General features: G+C 46.7%; 1 protein-coding gene and 1 pseudogene across 2 annotated transcripts in view; one reads left to right on the top strand and one right to left on the bottom strand.

Annotated features, from left to right (window-relative positions):
- Positions 1–6418: 6418 nt before the first annotated feature.
- LOC112607298 lies at positions 6419–7160 on the bottom strand (annotated as a pseudogene).
- Positions 7161–9422: 2262 nt separating this feature from the next.
- Positions 9423–23392, top strand: part of KIRREL3 (kirre like nephrin family adhesion molecule 3) — a 575536-nt gene continuing 561566 nt past the window's right edge. For both annotated transcript variants that reach the window (XM_025356122.1, XM_025356121.1), the window contains exon 1: positions 9423–10129. In XM_025356122.1, the coding sequence (XP_025211907.1) occupies positions 10075–10129 (55 nt within the window). In that variant the 5' untranslated portion in view covers positions 9423–10074. The remainder of the gene's footprint in view (positions 10130–23392) is intronic.

Below are 23392 nucleotides of genomic sequence, written 5' to 3'. Positions count from 1 at the left end.
AGAGACAGTTTGTTATAATTTCTGTTCTTGTACATTTGCTGAGGAGTGCTTTACTTCCAATTACGTGGTCAATTTTGGAGTAAGTACGATGTGGTGCTGAGAAGAATGTATATTCTGTTGATTTGGGGTGGAGAGTTCTATAGATGTCTATTAGGTCTGCTTGCTGCAGAGATGAGTTCAATTCCTGGATATCCTTGTTCACTTTCTGTCTCATTGATCTGTCTAATGTTGACAGTGGAGTGTTGAAGTCTCCCATTATTATTGTATGGGAGTCTAAGTCTCTTTGTAAGTCTCTAAGGACTTGCTTTATGAATCTGGGTGCTCCTGTATTGGGTGTATATATATTTAGGATAGTTAGCTCTTCCTGTTGAATTGATCCCTTTACCATTATGTAATGGCCTTCTTTGTCTCTTTTGATCTTTGATGGTTTAAAGTCTGTTTTATCAGAGACTAGGATTGCAACCCCTGCTTTTTTTTGTTCTCCATTTGCTTGGTAAATCTTCCTCCATCCCTTTATTTTGAGCCTATGTATGTCTCTGCATGTGAGATGGGTCTCCTGAATACAGCAGACTGATGGGTCTTGACTCTTTATCCAGTTTGCCAGTCTGTGTCTTTTCATTGGAGCATTTAGTCCATTTACATTTAAGGTTAAGATTGTTATGTGTGAACTTGATCCTGCCATTATGATATTAACTGGTTATTTTGCTCGTTAGTTGATTCAGTTTCTTCCTAGCCTCGATGGTCTTTACATTTTGGGCATGTTTTTGCAATGGCTGGTACCGGTTGTTCCTTTCCATGTTTAGTGCTTCCTTCAGGGTCTCTTGTAAGGCAGGCCTAGTGGTGACAAAATCTCTAAGCATTTGCTTATCTGTAAAGGATTTTATTTCTCCTTCACTTATGAAACTTAGTTTGGCTGGATATGAAATTCTGGGTTTAAAATTCTTTTCTTTAAGAATGTTGAATATTGGCCCCCACTCTCTTCTGGCTTGTAGAGTTTCTGCCGAGAGATCTGCTGTGAGTCTGATGGGCTTCCCTTTGTGGGTAACCCGACCTTTCTCTCTGGCTGCCCTTAAGATTTTTTCCTTCATTTCAACTTTGGTGAATCTGGCAATTATGTGTCTTGGAGTTGCTCTTCTCGAGGAGTATCTTTGTGGCGTTCTCTGTATTTCCTGGATTTGAATGTTGGCCTGCCCTACTAGGTTGGGGAAGTTCTCCTGGATGATATCCTGAAGAGTGTTTTCCAACTTGGTTCCATTTTCCCCCTCACTTTCAGGCACCCCAATCAGACGTAGATTTGGTCTTTTTACATAATCCCATACTTCTTGCAGGCTTTGTTCATTTCTTTTTCTTCTTTTTTCTTTTGGTTTCTCTTCTCGCTTCATTTCATTCATTTGATCCTCAGTCGCTGATACTCTTTCTTCCAGTTGATCGAGTCAGTTACTGAAGCTTGTGCATTTGTCACGTATTTCTCGTGTCATGGTTTTCATCTCTTTCATTTTGTTTATGACCTTCTCTGCATTAATTACTCTAGCCATCAATTCTTCCACTTTTTTTTCAAGATTTTTAGTTTCTTTGTGCTGGGTACGTAATTCCTCCTTTAGCTCTGAGAAATTTGATGGACTGAAGCCTTCTTCTCTCATCTCGTCAAAGTCATTCTCCATCCAGCTTTGATCCGTTGCTGGCGATGAGCTGCGCTCCTTCGCCGGGGGAGATGTGCTCTTATTTTTTGAATTTCCAGCTTTTCTGCCCTGCTTTTCCCCCATCTTTGTGGTTTTATCTGCCTCTGGTCTTTGATGATGGTGATGTACTGATGGGGTTTTGGTGTAGGTGTCCTTCCTGTTTGATAGTTTTCCTTCTAACAGTCAGGACCCTCAGCTGTAGGTCTGTTGGAGATTGCTTGAGGTCCACTCCAGACCCTGTTTGCCTGGGTATCAGCAGCAGAGGCTGCAGAAGATAGAATATTTCTGAACAGCGAGTGTACCTGTCTGATTCTTGCTTTGGAAGCTTCCTCTCAGGGGTGTACTCCACCCTGTGAGGTGTGAGGTGTCAGACTGCCCCTAGTGGGGGATGTCTCCCAGTTAGGCTACTCAGGGGTCAGGGACCCACTTGAGCAGGGAGTCTGTCCCTTCTCAGATCTCAACCTCCGTGTTGGGAGATCCACTGCTCTCTTCAAAGCTGTCAGACAGAGTCGTTTGCATCTGCAGAGGTTTCTGCTGTGTTTATTATTTACTGTGCCCTGTCCCCAGAGGTGGAGTCTACAGAGACAGGCAGGTTTCCTTGAGCTGCTGTGAGCTCCACCCAGTTCGAGCTTCCCAGCAGCTTTGTTTACCTACTTAAGCCTCAGCAATGGCGGGCGCCCCTCCCCCAGCCTCGCTGCTGCCTTGCCGGTAGATCACAGACTGCTGTGCTAGCAATGAGGGAGGCTCAGTGGGTGTGGGACCCTCCCGGCCAGGTGTGGGATATGATCTCCTGGTGTGCCTGTTTGCTTAAAGAGCAGTATTGGGGTGGGAGTTACCCGATTTTCCAGGTGTTGTGTGTCTCAGTTCCCCTGGCTAGGAAAAGGGATTCCCTTCCCCCTTGCGCTTCCCAGGTGAGGCGATGCCTCGCCCTGCTTCAGCTCTCGCTGGTCGGGCTGCAGCAGCTGACCAGCACCGATCATCCGGCACTCCCCAGTGAGATGAACCCAGTACCTCAGTTGAAAATGCAGAAATCACCGGTCTTCTGTGTCGCTCGCGCTGGGAGTTGGAGACTGGAGCTGTTCCTATTCGGCATCTTGCTCCGCCCCAGCTGATTCTTGAGCAATGAGTGTCTTTAGGCAAAAAGACACATGAAGGGAGAAAGACACACCAGGATGAGGAAACAAGTATACAAAAGGTATGGAAAAGTAACAGTGTCTGCTGTCTCTAATCAATAAAGAGGCATTTGGCAAGACCGAGGTTCAGGCTGTGAAGGAGGGAACTGGCAATGGGACAGGAAAGCTATGTTGCTTTGACTCTCCCTATATATCATGATAACAGGTTTATGCTCTATCTTGGTGACTACTACGGACTGAATTGTATCCTCCTGAAAGTCATAGGTTAAAGCCCTAACCTCCAATGTGACTGTATTTGGAGCTAGGGCTTTTAGGAGGTGATTAAGGTTAAATGTGGTCATATGGTGGGGTCCTAATCCAATAGGATTGGTGTCCTTATGAGAAGAGGAGGACAGAGCAATGTCTCCCATTTGAGGACAGGCCATGTGAGGACACAGCAAAAGGTGGCCATCCACAAGCCAGGAAGAGAACCCTCACTAAAACTTGGCCATGCTGGCATCCTGATCTTAGACTTCCAGCCTCCAGAACTGTGAGAAAATGGATTTCTGTTATTTAAGCCATCAGCCTGTGATATTTTGCTATGGCAGTATGAGTGGATCAGGGCAGAAACCATCCACATGTTTAAGCAAGGGAATGATATTACAGAACTGCGTTTGAAATGCACTTATGTGGTAGAACAGTAGCTTAGGCAGTGGAGAGGGTCTTTGTTAGTCTGCAGACTAGGCAGTGAGTTGAGGATGCCGTAAGTTCAGATAGAGATCATGAAAATCTGGTCTAGGGCTGAGCAATTTGGAATATTTGGGTAGGAGGCACATTGATTGCTAGCATGGTAATAGAAAAGTTTTTTGGGTGTGTATGTAAAGTTTTGCATATATATATGAACTTATATAACGTTACATGTTACATATATAACTTATATCTAATATGCTAATATACACAATTTTATTATATAAAGATGGGAAGGAAAAAGGAATACTGTATGTAATAAACAAAAAGAAAAGTAAAACTTGTCATCTAAGAAGAAAGCCTAAAGGAACTTTGAGTGAGATCTTTCACTCCCTTGGCTGCTATAAAAGTTTACTAATTTATAACATAGGTGGGAGGTATGGGGGATGGCTCAGGGGAGGGGCATGAAAAAGAAGAATGGAGGAAAAGAACAAATGCAGTATAATTTCTAAGACTTTGAATATCACAAATGAGTCATGTAACTGGAATATCACTTTGTCTTCCAATAATTTCTACATAATTAGCCTATTCATATACACAAAAAGAGCACATGGCATATTCCAAAATGACACAAGACCTGTTTCAAACCCTAAAGAGGGAAGCTGAAGCTTGTCTTTGGTGCCATCCCCAGAGCTTTTTGGAAGGTCCCGGCCTACGCACCCAGCCAGCAATGACACAAGGCATGGAGCGCTGCCATCTCCTTTCACAATATTTCTTATATCTTTTCTTCCCTGTAAATTACACACTCTTCAAGTCTTTGCTGAGATAGATAATGCAGCTCCCGTGTGAATTGAATACCCAGTGCCCTGCATGCATGAGTGTGTCAAGGCTAAACAGGTCTATTGTTCTTAAACAGTGCTGCTAGAGAATTGTATCCTTGTGCAGAATGATGCTGAAGAGATAAAAATATCTTTCATTTCTTTAGTGCCATGCCTCTTAAAGTGTGTTCCACATTTTGCAAACTATATATAGACTCAATTCATTACCCATCCTCATAAAATACAGCCAGAGCAGTGGCAGGCACATGCCAGATGTTTGACAATGGTTTAATAACAGAGGGAAGAATAAGTTAAATTGGATTCAGAAAACAGGAAATAGGATGTGGGGCACTAGGTAAAACTTTACTACTCATTCAACAGTATGTAGTGAGAGCCTACTGCTTACCTGGGTAAGAGCTGTGGACACAGCTGTGAACTAGAGAGGTGCTGTCCCTACCTTCATTGGGCTGCCAGGGTACCAGAGAAAATACAGGATTAGACACTTTTTACAGTAAAGTGTGATTCACATTAAGACACAAGAAATACAAGGCATCTTTGTCCTCGCTCCCTTTAAAGGAAGTCTTTTCCAGTTAGCCACTCTGGCATCACCACTCTTACTTTAACACAATGTTTGCATTTTGCATCCAACATGGTTGTAGAACGTATGTTGAAGGAAGTCTGTTCTGGAACCCAGAACCAAGTCTGGATGTGGAGTCTGGTTCTAGGGAAAACAAGGAGACAAGGGAAAGACATGAGTTCAGTAAGTTGGGGAAAGACTGAGGGCTCTCAGACTGAGTAGAATGAACACGAAGCAGTTTGAGGAAAAGTCAGAACCCATCACAGCAGAGAGGTCCACGCAGATCTCAGGATTGTCACTTGCTCACTTGTCTCCTTGGGGATGGTGACCCACCACTTGAAATCATCTGCCCTAACCCTGATGGCATTAAAGAGCACTTCCATATGTCTGCATGAGGAAAGGTGTGACCTCTGGAACAGAAGACAATGGGATTTTAGGATTCTGAGGAATCCTGGAGATCCACTGGCTCAAACCAGTCATTTAATAGATGAAGAAAGGTGTGCCCAGGTTCATTAAAGGGCTACAATGGTTAGCAGTGGCCAGGCCAGCACCACATCAAAAGGCTCACCAGACTCCCTCCATGAGGCCTCATCCTTGATGAATCAGGGGAGCAGACACCCTGCCCTTTGGGGGATGCTTCTGAAAGTTGAATATCTGGTTCTCTGATACTTTCCCTCTACAATGGAAAGACCAACTGCAGGGAACAGGGGTTAAGGTCTCATAATCCACCTTCACAGAAGTAAGGAAGAAATCTGTTTCAGATAAACGAAAAAGAAATAGGCCAGAAGACTGTGACTGCCCAGGTCATAAAGGCTGCCACCCAGCGAGGACCTCTGACGACTCTCTGGAAGTGTACGGAGCTTGGAGTCCCTATTAACTTACCTACAACTGGAGAGTCAGGTTACCCTGAACTCCCAGTAGGAGGCTGTTCAAAATGTGTTAAATCCCTGGACAAAAGAGGTTTAACCAGTACTGGCAGGATATATGAAAAACAAAAAGGGAATGTGGTTTCTAATGTATCTCTGCAACAAATACTGTGAAGAGGCATTAAACAGGAAATTCTCTGTACATGATGACTGCCCGTCTCTTAAAAGAGCCGCTCCCTGTCCTTGGTGATAATGGTGTCTCATGAACACAGAGTAACTGTGACAGGGAGCCTGGCCAGCATGGCTGTGGGGGAGATGGAGAAGGGTAGGACAGTGGTGACACTGGGCCCAGATGGGGGCCCTGGACTGTTGCCTCAGCCTGCAGCTTTCCTGCAGGGCCCCAAGCAAGCTAACCTAGAAGGATGCATCTCTAATGGAAAGGAAGGGCCCAGGCAGATGCCATCCAGGGCAATTTCTCTTATTAAAATGCCATTGAGATGTTTTATAATCTTTTCTCACATACACACCTGTATATACCTCTTTCCAATTACAGGATAAACTTTCCAGGAACAGGAATTCTCATAGTCATTCCCCATGTCTTTAAGTATCCAAAACAGGCCTTTGGACAAACTGAGGGAATAACACATGTTAGACAATGGGCTGACAGCTACGAGGAAAGTCAGGAGAAAGTGGCGGTGAGCTGAGGTCTGCAGTGTGCCTGAATGCCAGCCTGCTCAGAGCACTCGACAGCCGTACCCCTCACTCTTGCACCGGGACCCAGAACCTTGCACATCACTCTCTTCGTCCCAGATCTCAGAAAACCCTGGGAGCAACTTACTGCCTCCAGGCAGCAAGGCTTGGAAGAGCAGGAGAGCAGGGCTTGGAAGCTGTCCGGGGGGAGCCTTGCCCTCCTTTCACTTTTCACTTCTTGGCCAGCCAGCAGCAGAACCTGGGGCGGGCCGGCCTCCTCTGTAGGCTCCCGCCTCCATCTGGGCCACCCTGCTCCCGCTCGCCCGGCTGGCGGAGGTGGGGGGCGGGGCCAGGGGCTCACAGGACACAGCACTTGGCACTGGAGGCTTGGGGAGGGGGCTGGGGACTGATGGATTCGGCCTCCGGGCTCCACGCCTGGTGAAGAAACGCTGGAGAGGATGCCACCTGCTGGCATCCCACCGGCTTGCACGGTGGGCTCAAGAGACCTGGAGCCAGCCTGGATGTGCAGAAAACCGGAATTCGGGCGGTTTTCCAAGTTGCTGGCTTTCGGCTGTCTCTTTAGGGCTGCCGCCTCCACCGACTGTCCCCGGAGACCCCGTCCCCCGCGCGCCGCCCCACAGACGCGAAGGCTTCCAGCAGGGGCGGCGGTCTCTCTCCTTTCCCCTCTTGCAGCGCACTCCGAGGTCTAGGGACTCTCCGCGCTTCTCCATCAGGTGGAGCCGTCGGCTCCTCGCCGCCTCCCTCCTCCTCCCTCCTCGGGAGCGAACCGCGCGCAGGCAGCCTTGCAGCGCCAGGAGGCTAACCGAGCCCCCGGAGGAGGTGAGGCCGCGGGCAGCCGGGCGGAGATGGCGGGGCCGCCGTCGGGGCTGGCGCCAGAGCCCGACCGGCTGTGGGTCCTGCAGGTACTGCTCGCGTTCTCTGCCCCACGTGGTGGCTGCCTAAGATTGCCGTGGGTTTTCCGGCACTCAGGCTTGAGATGCCTCCTGGTCCTTTTAGAGGCGGGCAGCTCATCACTTAATCCAAGCTTTTTTTTTTTTTCTTTCTGCCGGAGACCGGAGGTTACAGGGAGGGAGCAGAGGGGAGTGGAGAGGGGAACAGGCCCAGCTGGCTGGGCGGTAGGGGTGAGGGGGGTACCTGGAGCCAGTAAGGGGGCCATGAGGCCAGTGTTGGGGACCAACGGGAGAGCGAAACAAGATCCTTCCAACCTGGATCTCCCAGGGCCCCCTCTTCTTTCCAAGAGTGAGTGCGAGTGTGGAGTGCGCACGCCTGTACGTGTGCCTGATTATTGCGTATTGCACACTTCACTAGCCTTGTGACCCTGGTTTTGTAACAGTTCCCTCTGGGGCCGAATTAAGCAAATCTGGTCCCTGGGCCATTGAGGAATTAGCACTCAAAATTAAACAACAGCTTAAAGGATAAATCTTTAGTTAAAACATCAAATGTTGCTAAATTTGATGAAGAATCTGCATTCTAATATGTATCTTATTCACTGCAAGAATGGCACGCAGACACCTGAAATTTCTCCCCAACAACCCCACAGGCTTAATGGAAACCTAGTACTAAGGTGACGGCGCTATACATAGTTATTTTCAGTCTTAATGTGTTATTTGGCATATGTTATTGAAAATTATTCCTCATCTCCTGTGTGTGTTTCTGATTTGCCTCTTCCATTTATTGCATGATCTCTTATACCAGGCTAATGGACTCAGGCTGAGCTGACACTGCTTCAGTAACTTGTTTGTTAATTTAGCTAATGGGTTGCCTCTTCTGTGTCCTCTTAGCTTCTGTTGCTCAGCATTTCTTTTTCTCCCCCCCAAAGTTTGCTTACAAATTTCCCTTTGATATGTTTAACAACCTCTAAGCGATGCAGTTAAACTATTAAGTTAAGAATAGAAAAGTCAACAAAGCAGACACCTACCAATTTGTAGATCTTTGGTGTCAACTACCAGGTATCAGCTCCTACTAGCACACTTCTATATGCCTCTGCTTCTTTCTTCTTGTTCACAAATACCAAGGGATAATTTCTTAAAGTTAACATTCACATGGAAACTTGGAGTTGGAATGTGCCTGGTAGTCAGCAGAGTCCTCAAAAGGTGTGCTACTGAAGGAGGAAAGGCTAAGAGTTTCCAGAAGGCCTCCCCAAGGTCCAGGGACTGAAGAAAGCAATGATTGATTTTAGAATTGAACGCTAAATGGCACATGTCAGGGGAGCCTCTTTCATTTCCTCTCCTCTCTCTTCGCCTCTCTTTCTCACACCGCATAACATTGAATATTTTTCTGTGTTGCTTTGTTACGTCCTTAGAGTTTGTATCTTCTGTGTATACTCTGCTTGCACACTAGATTATGAGCTTCTGAAGGCATGGTCTGTGCCCATTATTTTACTTCCCTCCATGGCCTGTTTATACCAAGCATGCCTAAATGTCTATTAAGTAAATAGACCCAGATAAATTCATGTTGGTATCCTGGAGGAAATCGAGTTTGATTTGAGAGTGGAGTGTGAATTTCATGACAGGTAAAAGACTTGAAGATCCTTAGGAAGCGGTTGCCTATGACCTTGGCCTCTCCTTCGCAATTGGACTCACAGCACCTCTTGGAGAAAACACAGGCTCACAGTGATGGAGCGCTCATTAGAGAGGCTCTGAATGCAAAGACAGGCTGCTCTCCTGTCCTCGTTAGGAAATGCACAAACCAGGATAATAATAATAAATGGGTGTGTGTCACAAACCTACTTGCCTTTCCTTTAGTTCCTGCATTTTGTCTTCCAGGAGTAGTGCAAAGCAAACTAAGATCCAAATGTTCAGGTTTTATTACCTACCTCCCCCCTCCACCTACCCACCCACAGGAAACTCTCAGAAATGCAAAGCATGCTTATCTCTCCTCCAACTCTGAGCCTCCCGCTGCACACATTGGCCAAGTCCTTCCTAGGGAAAGATGCACACCCCCCCTTCCTAGTTCCCTTTCAGCCTAGTTTCCAGTTCCTGTGCAAAGGCAGGGCATGTATGTTTTTGTGCACATGCATGCATATACCCATCCTTAACTTCACTGTTAAACAGGATGCCGTGTGGACAAAAAGTCACAGCTCCGCTGCAAGCTCAAGATGCCTTTTGGTCAATAATGACGACAAAAGCTGAATTTTTCCCTATTTAGGGAAAAGAAAGAACACAGCCTTTTCCCCCACTGTCCGTTTTGCATAGATCTCTTTTTTTTCCGACTGTTTCCTCTTTAATTATGACCTGTCTCCCCTCCCTCTCCCCTCGCCTCAGCTTCAGTGAAAGGAGTCCTTCTGTCACTCGTCACTAGCTCGCTCGCTCACTGTGGGAGGAGCCCGCCTGAGGAAGCCGTGTGCCTGGGATGCCAAGAGCCAGAGAATGGATCTGCTCCGAGTGGGGACATTGCTGACAATCCCGGCTTCCCGAGGCGGCTGAAAACAGGCAGTTTGTATCTGCTGGCTGTAGATACCCAGAGGCACAGAGACCGAAGCCACCCGGAGGGACCCACGGACGGACAGATGGTAGACGCGAATCCGAGAGGACCGGCGGAGGCTGAGCACCGAGAGCCGCCAAGGAAGAGAAACTAACTGCATACCCAAGTTACCCCGCCGGCTTTCCTTCGCTGCGCTAAGGAATGAAACCTTTCCAGCTCGACCTGCTCTTCATCTGCTTCTTCCTTTTCAGTCAAGGTAGGACCCCTGCGCTGCTGGAGTTGGAAGAAAGTCGGCTGGGTTGTCAGGGCGCGGGAGGCTGTGGGCAGGAATGTGGGCAGGCTTCGGGAACTCGGACTGATGGATGCGTCTCTCGGTGCCGGGCTGAGATGCCCTGGCATTGCCTCTTTGCCTTTGCAAATGCAACAAAATGGTACTGTTTATTTTCCTTTGGAAAGAAGGGGTATGGGAGGGGAGGGGAATGACTTTCTCCTTTCACTTGTCAATATCCAGCTCAAACTCTCCAATGCAAATGAGTTCTTTATGCTTCTGGTATGTTAATTAGGTAGTATCTCTGTGGTTATGCCACTCTGAACTTCTGGGCACCTCCTCTCCTTCAGACCCAGGCCAGGGAAGGAGATGGCAGGGAGGGGGAGCTTGGTTTAGGTGAATATTTCAGCTTGAATAGGGTCTGACTTGCACAAGTGTATTCGAAAGCGAATGTGTGTGGTTTGCACTGTTGAAAAGGGGGTTGCAATTACAGAATGCATTGTGGGGTGTAATTTGCAGTGGTTGGGAAAAGCTTGTAAAGAGTTTCATTGAACGTCAATGAGTTCTCTAAATTAGGTTGAATTCTGAATCCTACACAGGACTGAATTCAGGGTATAAAATGAAATTTCGCCCGTGGTGCTGATTGTTTCTTTTCTGCAGCCTAGCAGGGGCAGAGAAGCAGGTGGACTCTCCAGAAAGAACTTTGCCACCTCTAGGCTCCTTGCCACTGGGAGCCCTGGGGCTGGTAGTGGTGCAGGAAGGAGAGGGAAATTCGGGAGAGGGAATGTGAGTGCCTATTTAGAGAAAGGCATCAAAAGTCACCTGTGGAATTGAGTTTGAAGGGGCAAGTACATGCGTTCCTTCCCACTCTTTTGGAATGCCAATGCACCTCTGCCATCTGAGGCTGCATTTATGCCAGCCAACACAGCTCTTAGAGGTGCAAGACTCTCAGAAAAAAATCCACAACAGAGCACGTCCATCTGTTGATTAAATGAAGGGTAAAAGTTTTCGAGAAAGCAAAGCACCTCCAAGGGTGGCTGGCTTTGCAAGCAAACAGCATGTCTTCTGTTTCTCCCCTGTCGGGGAGAAGCCAAATGTAAGCAAAAACCTGGCTTCCTTCTTCTGTTCTCCCACCAGTACTTGTGGTCACTGCAGATTTTCTCCTTATCTGTGCAATTCAAACTTTGCTTCTGGCCCTCCTGATGAAACCGAAGGGGCCCCTTCTTCATATTTGTATGTGCATACTAATGCCTGTGTATAATGATAATAATGTATGTACACATACACACACACACACTCATATATTCATATGGTTGTGTGCTTCTCACCAGGGCTCCCTACAGCAGCAGGAAGATAAATTGCCTTCCCCAGAGTTTCAGGCTGAATGAATAAGAACTATCTCAGAACACTGGTATAAAGACAGGTTCAGTTATATCACCATTTTGTAAGATTACCCTCTTTCTTGTATGTGTGTGTGCTTGCTTATGAGCGCGCGCACACACACACACACACACACTCGCTCACTCCCATTCTTTGCTTCTTACCAGTTCACTCAGGAAGTTTCAATATAGAACCCCTGAGAGAAGGAGGGAATCTTCCAACCAACCCCCCATAAACACACAAACTCACATTTGCATGGGACCAGTGCATACTCTAATCAGTCTTTTTTGTGTTTAGAAGCTTGATCTGTGATACTCACCTAGATTGGCATAAGAAGGCTATAGGTGTCTAAGTATCCCTGTGGCTGTCTGAATCATTACAGTGTACATCTTCTGTTGTGCTTATTTCTTTCTTGGTCTGGAGATGTTTCTTGACTGCTTCATGTGAATCTTTAAATATTTACCTATGGAGGTTAAATGCTCTATTTTATCTACCCTGAGTCCTGAGAGCGCTAGGAAGAAACCATAACATCATGCAGTTCTTAATGCCTTGTGCTCCTGGAGTATTCTGAGCTTGGCCGTCACTGTCCACCCTACCAAATGGTAGATACCTGGTCCAGAGGCTGGAAAACAGGTCTAAACAAAGATTAGGAGACCCAAGTGGACATGGCTGGTCAGATACCCTGCATCCCTGTACATGGTGTGTTTCTTGAATAGACAGCCTCTGACTACAGGAATTAAGGGGTCAAGCCATCAAGTGAGAAGGTGTTTTATGGACTTCACTGCAATATGATGTGGTTATCTTTTGCCTTGATCTGTGGACATTTGTTTGTGTGGGTGTTGTTTTGAGCATTATGAATTCCCCAGAGGATTCTATTTGACCATCTTCACATATATGCTTAGCTCATGTACTGTGCCCCACCCCTACCCAGTGTCATGCATTCATCAACTTATTGGATAGAACGCATCCATGTCTAACAGGTCATAGGAGGTCCAGCCCACATGGCTCTACATGGCTTCTACTCTCATGCCCCGGACTGAGGTCTGAGGTTACACCCCTACCTGGCAGTCTCACAGAGCCAACTGCTTGACCCCTGCCTCCTGCATGCTGGGATGCCTCTCCCAGGAAATGCAAAGAGACTCAAGGGATGGCCTTTCCCTCAGAGACAACAAATGTCCAGGGTTGTTTTTAGTGCCTTATCTGGCACTCCGATGACATGGCCATCTGCTGTCCAACACCTCTCACAGTGGGAATCTGCGTGGCACTGAGGAGTTTCTGGGAACACGATTCCCAAGCTCCATGCTCCCAGTATCTTGGTCCCCGTGCAGAGACAGTGCTCCAAGCAGTGCTCTCAAGATACAAATAAACTCTTAAAGTCCGTTCCAGTCATCCTTTTCTTCCTAATTTGTCAAATATTTATTTACCTTTACTTTTTTTCATAACCCTTTAGAGAGACAGAGAACAGAAATCAACGTATAATTAATATCAGTAATATGGTGGGTCCCTATTCTTTGAAAGTTTGGGCTTTTCATGTAGATTGAGATCAAGTATTTCTTTATCTTTCTTAAGGTGGCAGTAGTAAGGCTAAATAACATTCCTCCCGATTCCACCCCTGCCAGCGTCCCTGGGCCTGGCTCCCAACAAGGGAATGGAGAGCTGCCAGTGTGTACTGTTTGTGGGCTTCTCCCTTTCTGGAGATACCTCTTCCCTCAGCTGTCAGGACGGTTGTGCTTTGTTCAAAGAGGGATAATGTCACAGCACAATTTCCCTCCTGCTGAGAATAGTCATGTTCTGCCCGTGGGTGAAAAAATAATCTATTATCTTGTCATCCATAAACTTAGAACTTGCTGTATTTTTTCCCCTTTATCATTTCACTTCAGCCACAACTATTTCCTTCCATGCCCTCCTTAAGCTTCAAGCCCCATCCCATCCAGCCTGCACACGCACATCTTAGGTAGCTTGAAGGGAATAAGGTCCTAGAGGACTGATGACTCCCTGCCTCCAGGGAGATCTCCGATCTCCACTTCTGAGACAGGGGAGACACAGTAGCCAGAACTTGGCACCTTCTACTCCAGACACTCGTAAGAAAGGTGTTCTTTCCCCCGCTCTCTGGCATTTTGCTCTGGCATTCCTAGAGTGTCCTGCCTGCTTTGTGATTTTGCGGTTCTGAAGGTTCTAACTCTGCTGAACCCAGATATCTTGGCTTTGCATGCACACTGTACTCTATTGGGGTAAAAGTGAAAACTTGCATTGATCTGTTAATGGCATCCCTGGGCTAAGGATGCATTTGAGGTACCATCTCCCTACTGGGAAGAATCTAAGCAGCCCACTTGCTCTCCTGCCTGGCTGGGAACACCAAAAGGGGTGGTCAGTGGCTGTCAGTGACTGGCAGAGGGCAGAGGGTCATGGTGATCTGAATCTCCTAGGGAATAGAAAGGTGTCTAGTAGACAGAAAGGTAAAACAGAGTGAGTGGAGGGAGCAAGCCAGGGTAAAGGGAGCCATGGAGATGACAAGAAGCATGGAAAGGGAGGAGCCACTGCAAGAGGCTTGAACTAGCAAGGAGTTCCCTTGGGAGGGCCAAGGTGGGGGAGGCATCGGAAGAGAACCTGAACACATCAGAGGTGGCCTAAGGAATGGAGCGATCATAGAGGGTACAGGCAGAGAAGGAATCAGGAAACAAAGTGGGGAATGAACAGCAACTTTGGAAACACTTACACTCACTCAGAAATGTCATAAAACAAAAGATGAGGGAAGTAATGTGTGTTTCTCCCTCCTACCAGAACCCCAAGTGGGATGACGTCTTGTCTAGAGGAAGAAGAATCAGTTCTTTTGTGCCGGAAGGTCAATGCACAGCTGCCAAGGGTGTGGGACCACTTCTTTAACAGACGTTCGGGTGGGGGAACTGGGGCATGTCTGTTGGAAATGGGGGTGGCTGCGTGTCTATGTCTCAGTAGGGAGTCCTCAGTTGCCAGCCAGACCTATTGAGGATGGAAAAGAAGCTCCCTAGGGGAAGGAAGGGTGGGGTGGGGTCAAGGCCTTCACATTGCTCTAAGAGGATACCATGGGGTCCCCCTCTTGGGTGTACAGAGAAGGATTTGGCTTGGAACAGGCAGCCACAAGCTAGGCATGGTACCAAGGAGCAGCCCTGCCTGGTGTGCGCCTGTGTTGGTGGAAGCCAGGGCCAGCAGGAGATGGGGTGGAGCAGGAGATTAGGCCTGAAGATGCAATTTCTCTTTTTTGTTCAGCCCAGTGGGGGTGACTTAGGCAGCATTATATTGCAGACCCAAAAAAGCACATGAATAATCCAGAGTGAATTGAAGAGATTTCAATGGCAAAATAATAACAATACTAATGATACCTTTGATTTGCGGAGTACTTTTCTTCCAAGGAGATAAAAAGATAAACTGTTTTGGAAACATGGATAAGGAAAAGAAAATTGCCCATAATGGAGGAGTGAGGAGGAGGGCCAAAAGCACTGGTTTTATGGTCTTGACATATATGGGGGGTGCTAAGGGGGCTAGAGGGGCATAGGCATTATTTTGTAGCTACAGTCCTTATCCTTGTAAGTTGTTGAGATGACCTTAGGTAAAAAAAACAGTGCAGGCATTTTTTATTGGGGTCCATCAAGAAACAGACAGGCACTGAACTTGTCCTGTGCGTGGAAAGAGGGGTGTTCTAATTCATCAGTGGAGAAGGTCAGTAAGATCATGAGCATACTGGAATGCACACTGCAACTCTCCCCACCACAGTGATCTTGACTTTAATGGTGGTGCTTGCAGCAGAGTGATTGGAGCTCCAGTCTTGCCTCAAGGCCAGGAGACATCCCAGCATTCTCTGAGCAGGGTCGGTGGGAGCAGCTGCTCTGGGGGCTAACTGTTCCCTTGGATTTCATATCCCATCACAGCTATTCATAAGGGAGTGAGCAGCAAAGCCAGCCAGTATATTGTGCCCAGGTTGTAATCGCTTCATCCTGTATTCCAAGTAGAGTGGGATTTTATTTCCAGTTAGAGGAATGATGTGAGAATCGACTGCATCGAGACACAGTACTGTTCCATACGTCATTGCATGTCATTTTCTTTTCCCAAGAGAACGTCAGAATTTACCCAGTTAGAAGTGCATGTCAAGTAAGAATATAGATACCTTATAGATCATCAGAATACTTCTCTCACGGTCGGGGAAGGGGTGCTATGTCTTGCCATCTGCCAAAGCTTTATTACGAAGCACGGAAGGGCTTCAGTCCTCCCAGAAAGCACTGTGTCATACAGCCAAGGGTCACAAGAGGGTGGGGGATCTTCTCCCTCATTGAACCTCCCACAACTGCACGTTAACTTTCATTCACTCAAAGCTTCTAACCCACTGAAGGAACTAGGACCATTATGCTTTTTAATTCTTTCTCTCCTCTCCCAGTGGTAAAAATGAGTATTCTGGCTGTATACTTCTAGAAGTTGGTAAATGTCAATATTGGATAAGTGTTTCCTTTATATCACTGCAATTTAGCATAAGCTGCTTGGAAACAAATGTCTTCGGTAAGCATACAATGTTTCAGTGAGTACACAGTCAACACCACTATGAACATTAAATAAATGTCAGCTATTCCTTGGCATACTTGGTAACAAGTTAAAGCCATGGAAATAGTGGCCAGCACAGGTGAACCTGCTCTGTGCCAAGCTGTTCTGTTGGGGCATGAAGGGTGGAAAGAGGAAGTCATCCTTCTTCTCCTTGGAAATAACTGCAAAGGAAGCAACCAAACATAGACACCTGCCTGCATCCCCTGGACAGGTTTTTCCTGGCATCTGGAAGCCTTCCCATGCCCTCCTGACCCCCTTACTGAACACACACACACACACACACACACACACACACACCACTTAATGTTATATCAGTGTGATATCTCCAGAACTTACAAGAAATCAGCCACTTTCCTCAAATGGGAGCTATGCTCTCACCCTACTCTTTGCCTGTCTTCATAGGCAAAGCAAAGTAGATTTATCTGAGGCTGATTGTTTTTTGATAATTGAAACTAAAACTGCAATGGATGGCCTATGTATGTCAGTATCAGAAAGGATGTGTGCGTATCATGCTGAATTATCTAGATGGTCTGCTCACTTGGCCTGTATTCACTGGATGGTTGTTGCAAGTTCAGATACTTTGTAACTTATGCCTGGACGACTGAAATTTGAAATCTGAGGCCAGGAGTTGCAGCAATAACAAACAAACATCACTGTCACTATTCCACATTTTTCCCCGGGGGCTCCACATAGTCTGGTGTCTCAGTGGGTGAAATATACTGCTCCTTCCTTTGTGATCAAATACCATTTTATGACACTGAGGCTCAGCCCTTGGCCACTCAGCCAGCACTCACTGTGGGCCTCCTATGCAGCAGGCACTGTGCTGGGGCTTTTGATGCAAAGATAATGAAGATGATATTTCTGCCCCAGAGCTCTTAGTTTGGTTGGGGAGCAGACACTTCCATTAAGGTTACAACATGATGGGCTCAGAGCTGTCAGAGTGTTCTGAAAACAGGTGGATCAGCAAAGATATCAGAAAAGGTTGCAAGAGGAGATGATGACATCGTGCTTGATATTATAGGATGCTCAAGAGTTCTCTAAATGAAGCATGAAAAGAGATTTCCAGTCTCTTACATACCTTACAGTAATTGCAAATACAAGAAGGCAGTACAGAATGTGGTATGTTCAGAAGCCATGGCAGTATGAGTGGCTAGAGTGCTACTGTGTTAGGGAAGTGGGAGAGGAAGCTTGGGAAGGGAAGAGTCCACTTGTGAATGGCCATGGGTACCATTATACATCTTTTGAGGATGGATTGAGAGAATTAAGTAAACACCTGAGAAACATTGCTAGTAGCCTATTGGTTTGTGGTCCTCTCTAAGGGGGTTTAGGGATCAACATGTTATTTTTACTTCTTATTATTTCTTTTGTTTCACATGGGGCTAAAAAATGTAAAATTGAACGGAAATATACCTTTTCATCTTTCTTTCTAGCTGATGGTTGAAGTGAGCAAGAGAATAAGTATAGGGGGATCTGACCTTAATGGTTAGTCTACATTCCACAGAGGAGGCACAGAAGGATGGTAGGTAGATGAATGCCAGAGCGATGTGTTAGCTAAAGAAGGTGGAAGAGAAGAAAAAAGATCATGGAAGCACACAGAGGCAGGACTGCTGGCTGCATACTGGACTTGAGCAGACAGCGTGCATTGAGGAATGGGATTTGCCAGTTTGTGGGTCTGCTTGAAGGCTAGTCAGAGACGCAGGCAGCCTAACATTGAAGATGAGTGCTAACCAGAAGGGGAAACAGCACTGAATCAGGTGAGCACAAAAACCTAGGGACATTTTGCTGATGATGTCTTTCTTGTTCTCAAGAGGAAGCTAAGTTATACTGGCTTTAGGGAAACCAAGGTTACAAGTTAAATGATTCTACTCAGAAGATGTTGGAAATGTTTTACAAGGCTACCCTTCATTTAAGATTAGAGAATGTCATCAGATCTACCTGTATGTTCCACACTTTGGCCTGTTCTCTTCAGGAACTGGTGAAGGCTAGCAGGACAAGCTCAATGGTGAAGCAAAACCCCGATTGTTCCGCAAGAAATCGACGGTGTTATTTCCATGACTGCGGATATGTAAGTCTCATGTCTAAGGCTGGCCCACCGAACAGTCTCTTATTGCTGAGAGTGTTCTGACTCACAGTGGAATTCAGGCCATCAGGAATGTAGGAGTCAATTCCTAAGAAATGGGTTACAGAGTAGACTAGATGACGTCCAAAGTCTCTCCAACTGTAAGATTCTCTGAATATTATCTCTTAGCAACAATCTATTTATTTTGGATGACACATTTCTAGGGGGTAGGTGATGCATTCTATTTGCTCTTTGCCAGCAAATTTTCTTGTAGGTGCCTGGCAAATTCTTTTGGTTGTTGAGGGTGTTGTTAGTCGTGGCAGTAATTATGTTCTTATGATGATGGTGATGATAACTAGCGTTTGTATAAAGCTTCATAAGTTGCAGAGTGACTTTTGCAAGCACTACCTCATTTCATCAGCAGAAGTAACGAGAAGTGGGCAATAATGCTGTCATACCCCCAGAGAGGTTACTTTGCTTGACTAAAGTCATTTTCAGTCTGGTTCACTTATTCATGTGCCTTGATGCTCCTCAAGATACTGGTAGATCCAGCTGTTCCACATCAACACTAAAAAATGCAGGAGAGTATCCTAAGCTGTGATGTCATAAGACAGGTCGTGGTCTTATAATTTGTGGCAATCCCCAGTGTCTAGACCTGGAAAAGGATTTTAGGGAGTTTTCCTATGAAAATCATGGAACTGAATCCCAGGTCTGACCTTTGAACAAGGATGTAGCATCGTAGCTCGATTTTTTTTTAATTCCATACTCTTTCTGAGTCAGTTTCTTTATCTTTCTGGCATTCAGCTTTACCTCGGGTACAAAGTTTCCAGAGGAAATAACAGGCCAGGCTTTGGGGCTGAAGAGTAATTAAGGACTTACTCCTGGAATAGCTCCTTTTGTGGCTGTTCTGACTGATAATAATAATAATAATAATAAAGGAGACGAAGGCAGGGACTTTGCTTCTCTTAATCGGTTGATTAAAATCCAAGTCTTTTATCACCCCTGGTATCTAGCACACTGTTGGGCACATAGAAGGCTGTGAATAAGTGTGGAAATATTGGAATGAAATGAGGGGTAATGAGAAGCCAGCAGTGCTTATGACATCAGCACATGCTAAGAGGGCCCCTGGCAGGAGGCAGAAGAACCTGACTAAGTGAAGTGTGGACGTGCCCTGCAGGAAGTTGTTCCTTTCTGGAAGGCCTTGAATGTCCTTTGGGTCACCAGAGACAACGCCAAGAGAAACATCCTCTGCCAAGCCACCCACTGCTCAGCTTCCACAGGAAACCATCGCGTCCTTCTGTTCTTTAATGCATGTCAGTGCCCATTTCTGTCAGTCACCTGCAAATGTCACAGGTGACTCGGCTCTGGTGCACAGTGACAGTCCACCTGTCACCCTTGGCAATGCTGGGAGCAATGACAGCTTCAGCGTAACACTGGGGCCCGGTTGGTTCATTGCACAGGAAGCTTAGCACATTCATCCGGGAGTGATTCCCACCCTTCCCTGCCTCACTGACCTTGTGGCAAAGAAAGCAAAACCACCACTGAATCAGTGGTTGCGTTCCCTAAATCCTAGGACCTGCACTTTCCTGCGTCTTGCTAGAGGACGCTGGGGTCCACCCCACATTCACGAGGAGTTCTGTTTCTTCAGGGAATGCCCTCTGAAGCCTTTTTTCTTACATAGGAAGCTGCACCTGAGTGAGGGGCAACTGCAGAGGCAGAGACGAGCTGTTCTTTTGAAGCCGCACCAGGGGCTGGGGCACTGTTTTGGGCCCTGACGCCAGGTGAAGGCTGCAGTGCTTCAGTCAGCCTGATGGTGGCAGCAGCAGCGCTTGCAAAGCCCTGAGCCCGCCCAGAGCGAGCGGAGCCTGGGAGGTCCTTTAGGACTGGGAAGGGGGATGCCTAGTGGCCGCAGGGGGCTGGGAAGGGACGAGAGGGATCGGTGGGCTCTCCTCCTCCCTCTGGGTGGTGAGGGCAACGTTACAGATGGGGCAGCTCTCGCAGGAGGCGGATCCTCTCTCCTGATTCTGCAGGGTGTGAGGGTGGAGTGTTCGGGGGCATCCGGATGAAGGGTGGCAGCAGCTAAGGGGGTACAATTGAAAATGCTCAGAGGGGCTTGAGAGAGCTTCAAAGAGAGGGAGTGAGGAAGCTCAGCCCACCGCACGGGTTTCCCTGCCACAGGGATGATGTTTCTGTCCTGTATGTGAAGGTGAGTCCTCCCCAGCAGGGGGACCGCCAGCCCGGAGCCCCTGCCTCCCTACTGCCGCCTCCAGGGCTGTGCCCGCTGCCCCCTCCAGGCGTTTTCCCTTCCACAAGGAGTGATTCCAGCCTTCCAGGGTCAGGGAGCCAATATTTCTGCTGTCATTCCCCGCCAATGCTGAAAAACCAAAACAAACAGATGCTAAAACGAGGCTTCATTATCCCTGATTATTCCTGATCTCCTGGGCAGGCTGTGGAGGTGCTACTCTGTTTTCACCTCTGGACGGAATTACTGATTTCCAGCGACACCATTAGAAAAAACCACCACGATCATGGCTGTTTGAACATCCTTCCAGACCAGATAACAGGATCCTGGCCGCAGGCCCCGGAAACGATGGCCTTCATGCTGCAGGAGAGACACCAGGGCAACTCTCTTGGCCCTAAGACTTCATCAAGCCTCTCTTTACCTCCAAGGGGATGGCGGCTCGCCTTTTTTGCCACTTGATAATTATGATGAGATGTGTCTGAAATCCCAGAGTTGATCCATAGTCAGCGTGAACTAAGATAGCGGGAATAGAGTGAAGGAAAGGTGCGGCCACCATTGGAACAATCCACTCCCTTGTCTGCAGCCTGAGTGGTTGGTGGAGCTGGCGGTTTATGTTACCTTTGGCCTTTCATTCGGTTTTGGTTGCTGGAGGGATTTTCTCCCAGGTGTGCTGAGACCCGAGCAGCTTCCCTCACCTGACTCACCATCAGATTCCCTTGCTGCTCTCTCTGCCTCAGGGTGAGCTACCACTGCACCCTTTGTCCCCACAGTGCCAGCCTTTCTGGGCAGTGGAGTTGGGCTGAGGGCAGGATTGCTGTCTTCATTTCACTGATAGTTCTACCAGCAAATGCCAGGTGACTTCTTCGGCATCTCTAGTAGAAAAGAAAACTTTTGGCCTAAGTTTTACAAAGCCTTATTTCAAACTGCAGAGTTGATGCTACATGGGTCGAAGAGGAAACGTAGAGCCGCATAGTTTGAGAATTTACTAAAAACAATAGGGACTGAGCTCCTCCTCAAATTAAAAGATGTTGTACCAACGAGGCGTGTGACCTTGGCCCTGCTGCCCCCTGATCCCTTGATGTGGCCACTTTTCCTCTTTCTCCTTTCACCAAGAGCTGCATTGGTGTTTTGGGATCCCTTAATAGAAAGCTGAACTGGGGAGGGAGGAGAGTGGTGAGAAAAAAATCAAAACCTGTAATAGTTTCCGTATGCTGGCCTCAGCATGTTTCTCTACCCCCAAAGCCTTGTGATTGCTGAATGGGGACCAGCCACGGGGAGATGGTACTGAGGCCTATGGCTAGGTCCTCTGCTGAGCTTTGCATGCATTTGCTTATTACATCCCCTAGCAATCTAATAAAGCAGGGATCCTTAGACCCATTTGCTGATGAAAACTACTGAGGCTTAGACAGATTCAGTAACTTGCCTGAAAGTCATACGACTGGAGAGTCAACAGACCTGCCAATCAAACACCCGTGTGCAGACCCCTTAAAGCCCTTGCTGCTACTCTGTTCAGGAGCCGCCTCCAGGCCTGTGCCCAGCTGTGCCCGCGACATGGCTATTGAGGCACCAGTATTTCTGAAATTCTATTTTCTGAAATTCTTCAGGAAGGATTTCAGAAATACTGGTGCCTGGACAGCTGTGTGACTATCAGCAAGCCACAGAAACCCCTGCCCTGGCCGGTGGGTCCCCTCCTTCATAACTTATAGGATTTGGGACAGAGAGCTGATAAAAAAGGAAGAAAACCTCTTCCCCAAAACCAAAACCGACAAGCATTTGAGAAGCTTTCCTCCATGGCTAGTGACTGCTCTCTGCCTCCACAACCCACTTCCAGTGTAGCTTAACATTTTGAAAGCCAAATGCTAATTTCTTAAAAAGAATTCCTCAACACCTAACTTCCCCTCAGTGGATTAAAAACTAAATAAATAAATCCCATTCTGCTTAGGGAGAGTTTAGCCTTGTGGTAGCTGTGTGCTGGAAGAATGGAGCTACTCTACATAAAAAGGTGTTCCAGGACTTCAAAACCCTCCTTTTTGTCAAGTCTAGAATAGTAAAAATATCAGGAGACTACATGTTTCTGAAATGATTAATAATGGTCATTAGGGGGAAATAAAAAGACTCTTGGAATGTAGGAGAGCCTGAGTGTCATACAGCCTATGATTCTTTTCACTTTGGCCTCAGCTGGTACAACTTACCTTGTGTCAGAAATCATTTCAGAAGATGGCACGTATCTACCCAGGCCATGCTTAAAATTGTAATATTGGTTTAAGATAGATACTTAAGATAAACTAGCAAAACATGAAAGTTCTTTGAAGTTTTCAAAGCTCCTTTAGATCGAATCAGAGCAATACAGAGGAGGAATGCAAGGAAGATAGATCTCTGCATAGAATAATGCCTTCTTTTTACTTCAGTGGGACCTGCCATCATTATCAACAGAGCCTTAGCAGCTGATGCCAGGGCTCCAAATCCATATCGATGCCCCTTTCTCTGGGCATGAGCTTTGCTTTGGGTGTTCTCTTCGTCAGATTGGGGCTGAGGTTTTTGCAGAGAGAAATCCATACGTTATAGGTGAAAACAACTGAATACTGGAACTGTTCAGAATCAAGACATACCAACCAGAAAATCTGAACATTTACCTCACCTGTTTATTTGTGAAAATAACAGGAAATCTACCTTTCACTCTTATTATCAACAAATATTCTAAGATCCGTACCACTGAATTCATGCCAAGGAAAGTTTGAAAATACATAGACTGTTGTATTTTTTAGTTAAATTGTCTTAGTCTTGTTAGTTGTTGACTTTATGCATACGATATAGACTCTGCTAGATTTGCTCACTCACAATTGCAATGGAAAAGGAATCTTTGTGGGTCAGTGTATCCCCCTAATTCTAGGTGTGGACTCCCTTTATGTGTTCCTGACAGGTAATTATCTCACATATCAAGGAAGTATTAGGGTCTTTCTATGGTTTCTGGGTTATTTGCGCTCATAGATTCTCTATCACC

Source organism: Theropithecus gelada, chromosome 14 (assembly GCF_003255815.1).
Source record: "Theropithecus gelada isolate Dixy chromosome 14, Tgel_1.0, whole genome shotgun sequence".
Lineage (NCBI taxonomy): Eukaryota > Metazoa > Chordata > Mammalia > Primates > Cercopithecidae > Theropithecus > Theropithecus gelada.
The sequence above is the reverse complement of the archived record's forward strand: the minus strand, read 5'-3'. Positions and strand labels throughout refer to the sequence as shown.